Here is an 11,051-nt window from a genome sequence, read left to right as displayed (position 1 = left end):
AGGAAAACATCGTAAGAGGAGACAGCCTTATAGGAAAATGTCGTAAGTCATTTCAAAAGTAGGTCAAAGGGCTGCACCAAAAACGAAGCATCCCACCTGTTGGGTTTAGTGTGTCGGTCGAGTCTTGGTGTCCTCTGTCCTCCCATACCAAAATAAACATAGGTCGTCATGGAACCAATTTTTCATCAATCGAAAATTTTCCAAGTCCACAGCATTAAATTGCAAATATCTCAAAAATGGTAGGAGTTATCGAAAAAATATATTGAAAAACACCCCCATCCTGATATCGTTAGATGCCCCCTGTCGATTTTGGAGGTGTAGAATACATATACCAAGTTTTGGTGGTCCTGGGGTCAAGGGGTAAGAAGTTAGCCCACCCCCTCCCAAAAACTTTGATCACTCGTAACTTTTGAACGAATAGTCGTAGAGAGGTCGGGTTTAGTATGTCGGTCGAGTCTCGGTGTCCTCTGTCCGCCCGTACCAAAATAAACATAGGTCGTCATGGAACCATTTTTTATCAATCGAAAATTTTCCAAGTCCTGCGTTAAATTGCAAATACCGCTACAATACCATTTTTTGCATCATGAGGAGAAAAACATCGTAGCAGGGGCCCAAAACCATCGTTAGGTTTAAAAAAATCATAGCAGTGGGCCACATTGTAGGAGGGCCCCCCGTTAGGTTTTACAAAAAAACATTGTAGCAGGTCGTAGTAGATTACACTGAAGGACAGACGATCGCCGTAAGTGGAGACAGCCTTATAGGAAGTCATTTCAAAAGTAGGTCAATGGGCGTTGCTAGAACGTACGCCTTACAGGAAAACATCGTAAGAGGAGACAGCCTTATAGGAAAATATCGTAAGTCATTTCAAAAGTAGGTCAAAGAACGACTTAGCATAAGAGCAAAAATTTTGCAGGAGGTAAAAAATAGCTAAAAAAAATTATGCCAGAGCTGCTTCTGTCCACTTTTCTCTCATTGTAGGTTAGTTTAGTGCGTAAAAAACAGATTACGCTGAGAGCAGAAGCCTATTAGCAGGTCGTAGTAGATTACACTGAGGGACCTTACAGTAAGAGGAGACAGCCTCCTTATAGGAAAATGTCGTAAGTCATATCAAAAGTATCTCAAAAGGCGAGGTAGCATAAGAGCAAAATTTGCAGGAGGTAAACAAAAGCTTAAAAAGTGATGCCAGAGCTTTTTCTCTCCATTTTTCTCTCATTGTAGGTTAGTTTAGTGCGTAAAACGTCGTAAAATAAAAAGTAGGTCAAAGGGCGCAGCCAGAACGTACGGTTCCACCTACTATTCTAATATTTAATTTTTAATAGGTTCTTCTCATCAGTGTCCTGTCTTGTTTCACATGCAGTGCTGCAGCCAGGCTCTGGGTCTGTGTGCAGGAAGTTGTAGTTGAAATCTGCTTGGGTATAATTTTTTGAAGCCTGTACCCCATCACAGCATATCTCTGTCAGAGATAGGGACATTGAGTATAAAATTATTACTGCAATATATTTTAAAACCTGCCCCATCTAACATTGCTGTGTTTCTTCATAATCAATAAAATATTCAGAACAAACCTCTATAAGATATGACAACCTGCAACAATCTGGATGTATGAGATGTTTTATTTTCTGTATTTTTCAGGCTCTCTTGTTACAATCTTGTTTCTCTCTTCAACATTGCCATCACTATAATAATATCTGCCACATGTTCTATGTTAACAACTTCATAATCGATGCAAAAAAAATAAACCTGAAAACATATCTGTAATCTAATCAATTCTAACATTTAATTTTCAATAGGCTCTTCTCCTGTCTTGTTTTACATACAGTTCCATCCCTGCTCATCAGTGCTGTAGAAATATCAGGCAGGCTCGGGGGTCTGTGTGTAGGAACAGGCAAGATATATGTTTGAAATCTGCTTGGGTATAATTTTCTGAAGCCTGTACCTAATAACAGAATCACAGCATAGCTCTGTCAGAGATAAGAATATTGAGTAATATCTGTAATCAACAATTAATAATTATTCTTGTCAGTAATCAATTATAAGAAGTTTAATTTTTAATAGGCTCTTCCTGTCTTGTTTTACATAAAGTTCCAAATGCCCATCAGTGCTGTAGAAATATCAGCCAGGCTCGGGTCTGTGTGCAGGAAGAGGCATGATACCTGCAGTGGTACATAAAATTTTGAAATCTGCTTGGGTATAATTTTCTGAAGCCTGTACCTCATCACACAGCTCTGTCAGAGATAGGGACATTGAGTATAAACTTAATTGAAAACATATCTGTAATAAATAAGTCACTAACAAGTTTAATTCTTAATAGGCTCTTCTCTGTGTTGTTTCACATGCAGTTCCATCCATGCCCATCAGTGCTGTAGAAATATCAGCCAGGCTCGGGGGGTCTGTATGCAGGAACAGGATTAGTTGAAATCTGCTTGGGTATAATTTTCTGAAGCCTGTACCTAATAATAACATCACAGCACAGCTCTGTCAGAGACAGGGACATTGAGTATAAATTTCATTGTGAAAACATATCTGTAATCAATAATCATTATTCTTGTAAGTAATCAATTCTTTCTCATCAGTGTAACAAATTTTCCTGTCTTGTTTCACATGCAGTTCCATCCCTGCCCATCAGTGCTGTAGAAATATCAGCCAGGCTCGGGGGTCTGTATGCAGGAACAGGCATAGTTGAAATCTGCTTGCGTATAATTTTCTGAAGCCTGTACCTAATAATAACATCACAGCACATTTCTGTCAGAGACAGGGGCATTGAGTATAAACCTCTATAAGATATGACAACCTTCAACAATCTGGATGTATGAGATGTTTTATTGTTTTTATGTTTCTGTATTTTTCAGGTTCTCTCTTGTTACAATCTCATTGCCCTGCCACACGTTCTATGATTATATGCTCTAACAACTTATCTGTAATCAATAATATTTTTTCTTGTCAGTAGCTCTTCTCATCAGTGTAACAAATTTCCTGTCTTGTTTTGCATGCAGTTCCAAATCCCTACCCATCAGTGCTCAGCCAGGCTCGGGTCTGTATGTAGGAAGAGGCAAGATATTTGTTTGAAATCTTGTCTGAAGCCAGTACCTAATAACAGCATCACAGCATAACTCTGTCAGAGATAGGGACATTGAGTATAAATTTAATTGAAAACATATCTGTAATCAATAAGTCCGTAATCAGTTCTAACAAGTTTAATTTTCTTCTCATCAGTGTAACAAATTTCCTCTCTTGTTTCACATTTCCAAATCCCTTCACATCAGTGCTCAGCCAGGCTCGGGTCTGTATGCAGGAAGAGGCAAGATATTTGTTTGAAATCTGCTCTGAAGCCTGTACCTCATCACAGCACAGCTCTGTCAGAGATAGGGACATATATCTATAATCAATAATTCTCAATAATCAATTCTAACAAGATTAATTTTCTTCTCATCAGTGTAACAAATTTTCTTCTTGTTTTACATGCAGTTCCAAATCCCTTCACATCAGTGCTCAGCCAGGCTCGGGTCTGTATGCAGGAAGAGGCAAGACATTTGTTTGAAATCTGCTCTGAAGCCTGTACCTCATCACAGCACAGCTCTGTCACAGATAGGGACATTGAGTATAAATTTAAAAATATTCAGAACAAACCTCTATAAGATATGACAACCTGCAACAATCTGGATGTATGAGATGTTTTGTTTCTGTATTTTTCAGGCTCTCTTGTTACAATTTTGTTTCTCTCTGCAACATTGCCATCACTATAATAATATCTGCCACATGTTCTATCTAACAACTTCATAATCGATGCAAAAAAATAAACCTGAAAACATATCTGTAATCAATAATAATCTTGTCAGTAATTAATTCTAACTCATCAGTGTACCCTGCACACAGACCCGAGCCTGGCTGATATTTCTACAGCACTGATGGGCAGGGATTTGGAAATGTGAAACAAGACAGGAAATTTATGTGATGTGTCAGATCTAAACTCGAATATGCTTCTCTTGTTTGGAACCCGCAATTCAAGAAAGATATCGAAAAATTAAAAAAGCTTCAAAATAAATTTCTCAGATATCTACTATTTAAACTTGATGGTACATATCCAAAACTCACTCCTAGCAACATATTACGCGAAATCTTTAATATTCCGTCACTCGACGAAAGGAGGCAAACAAGTCAAACAACTTTTCTCTCCAAGCTTATCAATGGTAAAATCTGTTGTCGAATTTAAATTTCTATGTGCCAAACTGTATGTTAAGGCCCAGAACTGATCTCTTTCAAATCCCCCTTGGAAGAACCAAAATGACCAAAGCTGAACCCATGAGGAGAATGTGCAAGTTATTTAATTTAGTTTCTAAGAATAATCCAAGCGTAGACCTATTTAAATGTAATTGTAACATAAGATATAATCGCTGAATTTCTGTATGTTTTGTTTTGTTTTGTTCATTGAATTTTGGTTTTCATTCAGCTTGTAAGGTTATATCCAATAGTTTAGCGTCATTTATTGTTGTTTTGTCTCTGTGTTCCCTTTGCTTCTATAATCTAATAGTTAATTTGTCACAATTATTCTTAAAAGTAAAATGTATATTGCATCATTCATATTTCTTGTTAATTTTCTTAGTTATGTTCTTGTTTATGTAATGGTGTCATCCCATATTGAACACTGTAATTGGGCATGCGCCTGTTGTGTTTCAATTAAATAAATAAATAAATAAATAAATAAATACAGACCCGAGCCTGGCTGAGCACTGATGTGAAGGGATTTGGAAATGTGAAACAAGATAGGAAATTTGTTACACTGATGAGAAGAAAATTAAACTTGTTAGAACTGATTACTGACTTATTGATTACAGATATGTTTTCAATTAAATTTATACTCAATGTCCCTATCTCTGACAGAGTTATGCTGTGATGTTGTTTTTAGGTACAGGCTTCAGAGCAGATTTCAAACAAATATCTTGCCTCTTCCTACATACAGACCCGAGCCTGGCTGAGCACTGATGGGTAGGGATTAGGAACTGCATGCAAAACAAGACAGGAAATTTGTTACACTGATGAGGAGAGCTACTGACAAGAAAAATTATTATTGATTACAGATAAGTTGTTAGAGCATATAATCATAGAACATGTGGCAGGGCAATGAGATTGTAACAAGAGAGAACCTGAAAAATACATAAACATAAAAACAATAAAACATCTCATACATCCAGAATGTTGCAGGTTGTCATATCTTAAAGAGGTTTATACCCAATGTCCCTGTCTCTGACAGAGCTGTGCTGTGATGTTATTATTAGGTACAGGCTTCAGAAAATTATACCCAAGCAGATTTCAACTATGCTTGTTCCTGCATACAGACCCCCCGAGCCTGGCTGATATTTCTACAGCACTGATGGGCAGGGATGGAACTGCATGTGAATCAACACAGAGAAGAGCCTATTAAGAATTAAACTTGTTAGTGACTTATTGATTACAGATATGTTTTCAATTAAGTTTATACTCAATGTCCCTATCTCTGACAGAGCTGTGCTGTGATTCTGTTATTAGGTACAGGCTTCAGAAAATTATACCCAAGCAGATTTCAAACATATATCTTGCCTGTTCCTACACACAGACCCCCGAGCCTGCCTGATATTTCTACAGCACTGATGAGCAGGGATGGAACTGTATGTAAAACAAGACAGGAGAAGAGCCTATTGAAAATTAAATGTTAGAATTGATTAGATTACAGATATGTTTTCAGGTTTATTTTTTTTGCATCGATTATGAAGTTGTTAACATAGAACATGTGGCAGATATTTTTATAGTGATGGCAATGTTGAAGAGAGAAACAAGATTGTAACAAGAGAGCCTGAAAAATACAGAAAATAAAACATCTCATACATCCAGATTGTTGCAGGTTGTCATATCTTATAGAGGTTTGTTCTGAATATTTTATTGATTATGAAGAAACACAGCAATGTTAGATGGGCCAGGTTTTAAAATATATTGCAGTAATAATTTTATACTCAATGTCCCTATCTCTGACAGAGATATGCTGTGATGAGGTACAGGCTTCAAAAAATTATACCCAAGCAGATTTCAACTACAAACTTCCTGCACACAGACCCAGAGCCTGGCTGCAGCACTGCATGTGAAACAAGACAGGACACTGATGAGAAGAACCTATTAAATATTAAATATTAGAATTGATTACTGACAAGGATAATTATTAATTATTGATTACAGATATGTTTTCAATTTTGAAGTTGTTAGCATAGAACATGTGGAATTATAGTGATGGCAATGTTGGAGAGAGAAACAAGATTGTAACAAGAGAGCCTGAAAAATACAGAAAATAAAACATCTCATACATCCAGATTGTTGCAGGTTGTCATATCTTATAGAGGTTTGTTCTGAATATTTTATTGATTATGACTAATGTATTGAAGAAACAGAGCAACATGTTAGATGGGGCAGGTGCAGTAATAATATATACTCAATGCCCTATCTCTGACAGAGCTATGCTGTGATGGGTACAGGCTTCAAAAAATTATGCCCAAGCAGATATCTTGCCTGTTCTTACACACAGACTCGAGCCTGGAAGATATTTCTACAGCACTGATGGGCAGGGATTTGGAACTGCATGTGTAACAAAACAGGAGAAGAGCCTATTAAAAATTAGACTTGTTAGAATTGATTACTGACAAGAATAATTATTAATTATTGATTACAGATATTACTCAATGTCCCTATCTCTGAAAGAGCTGTGCTGTGATGGCTACAGGCTTCAGAAAATTATACCCAAGCAGATTTCACAAATATTATGCCTGTTCCTGCTTACAGACCCGAACCTGGCAGCAGCACTGATGGGCAGGGATTTGGAACTGCATGTGAAACAAGACAGGAAATTTGTTACACTCTGACAGAGCTGTGCTGTAATTAGGTACAGGCTTCAGAAAATTATACTCAAGCAGATTTCAAACAAATGTCTTGCCTCTTCCTGCATACAAACCCGAGCCTGGCTGATATTTCTACAGCACTGATGATGGGTAGGGATTTGGAACTGCATGAGACAGGAAATTTGTTACACTGATGAGAAGAACCTATTAAAAATTAAAATTGTTAGAATTGATTACTGACAAGAATAATTATTAATTATTACTCAATGTCCCTATCTGTGACAGAGCTATGCTGTGATGGGTACTGGCTTCAGAAAATTATACCCAAGCAGATTTCAAACAAATATCTTGCCTCTTCCTGTATACAGACCCAAGCCTGGCTGCAGCACTAATGAGCAGGGATTTGCATGTGAAACAAGACAGGAAATTTGTTACACTGATGAGAAGAGAATTAAACTTGTTAGAATTGATTACTGACAATATTGATTACAGATTTTATACTCAATGTCCCTATCTCTGACAGAGCTGTGCTGTGATTAGGTACAGGCTTCAGAAAATTATACCCAAGCAGATTTCAAACAAATATCTTGCCTCTTCCTACATACAGACCCGAGCCTGGCTGATATTTCTACATCACTGATGGGGCAGGGATTTGGAACTGCATGTGAAACAAGACAGGAAATTTGTTACACTGATGAGAAGATCCTATTAAAAATTAAACTTGTTACAATTGATTACTGACTTATTGATTACAGATTTTATACTCAATGTCCCTATCCTCTGACAGAGCTATGCTGTGATGAGGTACAGGCTTCAAAAAATTATACCCAAGCAGATTTCAACTATGCCTCTTCCTACATACAGACCCGAGCCTAGCTACAGCACTGCTATGCAGGGATTTGGAACTGCATAAGACAGGAAATGTGTTACACTGATGAGAAGACTTGACTTAACTTGACTTAATTCCTTTCGTTCCTATTGGAACATAGGGCATCCACGAAGTGTCTCCATCTCACTCTATTGCATGCGATCTTCTTCATTTCTTTCCAACTTTTCCCCTGTTGTTTTCCTTCTTCTTCAACAGTACGTCTCCACGAGCTTTTGGGTGTTCCCCTTTTTCTAGCACCTTGAGGGTTCCAGTAAAGTGCTTGCTTTTCAATTGTGTTGTCTGCTTTCCTTAGTGTGTGTCCTATCCAGTTCCATTTTCTTCTTTTAATTTGGTTTTTAATCTGGTCTTCTGATGCTCGTATCCAAAGTTCTTGATTTGTGATTACTTCTGGCCAATGTACATTTAATATTCTCCTGAGACATCTGTTAATGAAAACTTGTAGTCTATTTGTGATTTCTGTTGTGACTTTCCAGGATTCTGCTCCATACAGCAATACTGATTTAACATTGCTTCTAAAAATCTTTAACTTTGTTTCTGTAGTTATAATCCTACTTTTCCATATTGGGTAGAGTTGTACAAAGGCCCCATTTGCTTTCTTGATGCGTTGTTTTACATCATGTTCTGCTCCTCCATTTGTTGCAACTACACTTCCTAAGTACGTAAAATTGTCTACATCTTCTAATATTTCATTTTCTAATTGAATGTAATCTTGGATTCTTGCATTTATTCGCATTGTTTTAGTCTTTGATTTATTTAATGTCAGTCCGAATTTTTTAGCTTCTACAACCAGATCTTCCAATTTAGTTTTTGCATCTCTATAAGATTCTGACAACAGACACACATCATCGGCAAAATCTAAATCTTCTAATCTATCCATAAGGCCCCATTGCATTCCTCTTCTTTTTCCCTTTACGGTTTCCCTCATTACTGTATCTATTACGAGAAGAAAAATAAGAGGCGACAGAATACATCCCTGCCTCACTCCAGATTCTGTTTCGAAGGGTTCTGTAACATCTCCTTCATGAATAACTTGACTCTTGTATTGTCGATATGACTCCTGAATTATCCTTATTATCTTAAGTGGTATTCCAAACTTCTGTAATATTTGCCACATTTTTTCCCTTGTTATAGAATCAAAGGCTTTCTCAAAATCTACAAAGATGGTATACAATCTAGTATTCCATTCTATGCATTGCTCAATGATAATCCTTAATGTACAGATTTGATCTGTGCAGGATCTACTAGAACGAAATCCTGCTTGCTCTCTCCTAATCTTGGCTTCCACTTTATCTTGAATGCGATTTAATATAACCCTAGTTAGTATTTTACTTGGGACTGATAACAGCGTGATTCCTCTCCAGTTATTACAATTTGTCATATCGCCTTTTTTTGGAATTTTTATTATAAGACCTCTTTTCCAATCTTCTGGCATTTTCTCTTTTTCCCAAACTGCCGCCAACACTTCATATAATATTTCTGCCATCAAGTTCACATTTACCTTCAAAATCTCTGGTGGAATTTGGTCTATTCCAGCTGCGTTCCCATTCTTTTGTTGCTTAAGTGCTAGTTTGATTTCCTGAATTGAAGGAGGAAGGTCTGAGATTCTCATCTCTGTACGCTCTTCATTTTCTTCAGTTTCTTCAGCCTCACTCTCTATTTCTCTCGTTCTGTCATTTTCTCTGATGTTCCTATTTAATACCTCTTCAAAGTGTTCTTTCCATCTCTTCATTTGTTCTTGTTTATCCGTTAACAGCCTGCCATTCTTATCCTTGACTGGTATATTTTTCTTAAATTGTCGCTTTGATAATAAGCGTGTTGTTTGATAAAGTTGTTTTAAATCACCCTTACTTGCACTTCCTCTGCTACTCTTGCTTGCTGTTCTATCCAATTGCGTTTATCATTTCGAGCACTCTTCTTCACTTTTCTATCAAGCTCTTTATATTGTCTTTGTAGCGAACTCTTTTGGGTTCTTGTTTTTGCAGTGTTTAATTCTTCCTTCTTCATTTTTCTAGCTTTAATTTTATCCCATGTGTTCGTTGACATCCAGTCTTTCTGATTACTTTCCCTATATCCTAAAATGTTTTCACTTATTTCTATCAAATTATTCTTGGTCTTCTTCCACTTTCTCTCTATTGTATCCTCTTCTCTTTCTTCTATATCTTCATCTTGCTCCATTTGTAAACCTTCAAACCTGTTCCTAAGTTCCAATACAAATCTATTTCTTGTATCTTTATCATTTAACTTTTTCAAATCAAATTTCTTTCCCATTTTTGAAAAGTTTTTACATGCTGCCATTATCCGAAGTTTAAAGACTGCAATTACCAAGTGGTGATCACTACCAATATCGGCTCCTCTTTTATTTCTTACATCTAGGAGGGATCTTCTCCATTTACGGGTAATGCAAACATGGTCAATTTGATTTTCTGTCACATGATCAGGTGATACCCATGTCACTTTATGGATATCTTTGTGGGGAAAAACAGTTCCACCTATGATCAGGTCATTTTCTGCACAAAGATCAACAAATAACTGGCCATTTTCATTCATTTCCCCCAGTCCATGTCTACCCATAATATGCTCTATTCCTTCATTATCTGATCCAATTTTTGCATTTATATCTCCCATCAAGATACATATGTCTTTCTTATTATGTACTAGTTCTTGGTGCAATTTTGAATAAAATTCCATTTTTTCTGTTATGTCTGAAACTTCTGTTGGGGCATAGCATTGTACTATTTTAATGTTTCTCACCTTTGCTTTGAACTTCGCAGTTATAATTCTTTCAGAAACAGGGTTCCATTCCAATAAACTTTTCTTTGCTATCTTACTCAAGAGAATACCTACACCATCCCGATGTTGTTCCTCCTCTTCTCTTCCTGAATATAGGAATGTAAATCCATCTTTAGTTCTCATCTCTCCAAATCCTTTCCATCTTGTCTCACTGATCCCCAATAAGTCCAACCTGTAGGCCTGCATTTGGGCTACTGCTTGCTGAAGTCTACCACTCTCTCTTAAAGTTCTCACATTCCAACACCCAATTCTCGTTTTCCCTTTCATGCCAAAAGTCGTCATCTTAGAGTCAGTCCGGCTATTCTTCGTGGATGTTTCTTTAATAGTGGAGTTTAAGGTGTGCGGGTTATTAACCCACAGCACCCGATCTTGGTGATAGGGCTGCTACCTAGACCTCCAAGCAGGACGATTTTCTGTAGGGGTTTTCTCCCTTAACCTTTGAAGATCCCTCTTCACCACAAGGCAGTGGTTTTCATTCATTGGTTGCCTCTTCCGCCGTTTGCGCCGTACCGAAG

The 11,051-nt window shown here is 37.1% G+C and overlaps 1 protein-coding gene across 1 annotated transcript; it reads right to left on the bottom strand.

Annotated features, from left to right (window-relative positions):
* Nucleotides 1–9,579: 9,579 nt before the first annotated feature.
* LOC146004892 (protein CFDP2-like) lies at nt 9,580–10,818 on the bottom strand. The gene has a single exon (XM_083143920.1). It carries the CDS (start codon nt 10,816–10,818, stop codon nt 9,580–9,582), a length of 1,239 nt encoding a protein of 412 aa, XP_083000046.1.
* Nucleotides 10,819–11,051: the final 233 nt, after the last annotated feature.

This window comes from Lepisma saccharinum, chromosome 22 (assembly GCF_977018435.1).
Source record: "Lepisma saccharinum chromosome 22, izLepSacc3.1, whole genome shotgun sequence".
Taxonomy (NCBI): Eukaryota; Metazoa; Arthropoda; class Insecta; order Zygentoma; family Lepismatidae; genus Lepisma; species Lepisma saccharinum.
Note: the sequence above shows the minus strand (reverse complement) of the source record. Positions and strands in the feature narration are given on the sequence as shown.

Bases quoted from the DNA above. Each gene is read 5' to 3' on its own strand.
- LOC146004892 (XM_083143920.1), bottom strand. From the start codon at position 10,818: ATGACGACTTTTGGCATGAAAGGGAAAACGAGAATTGGGTGTTGGAAT.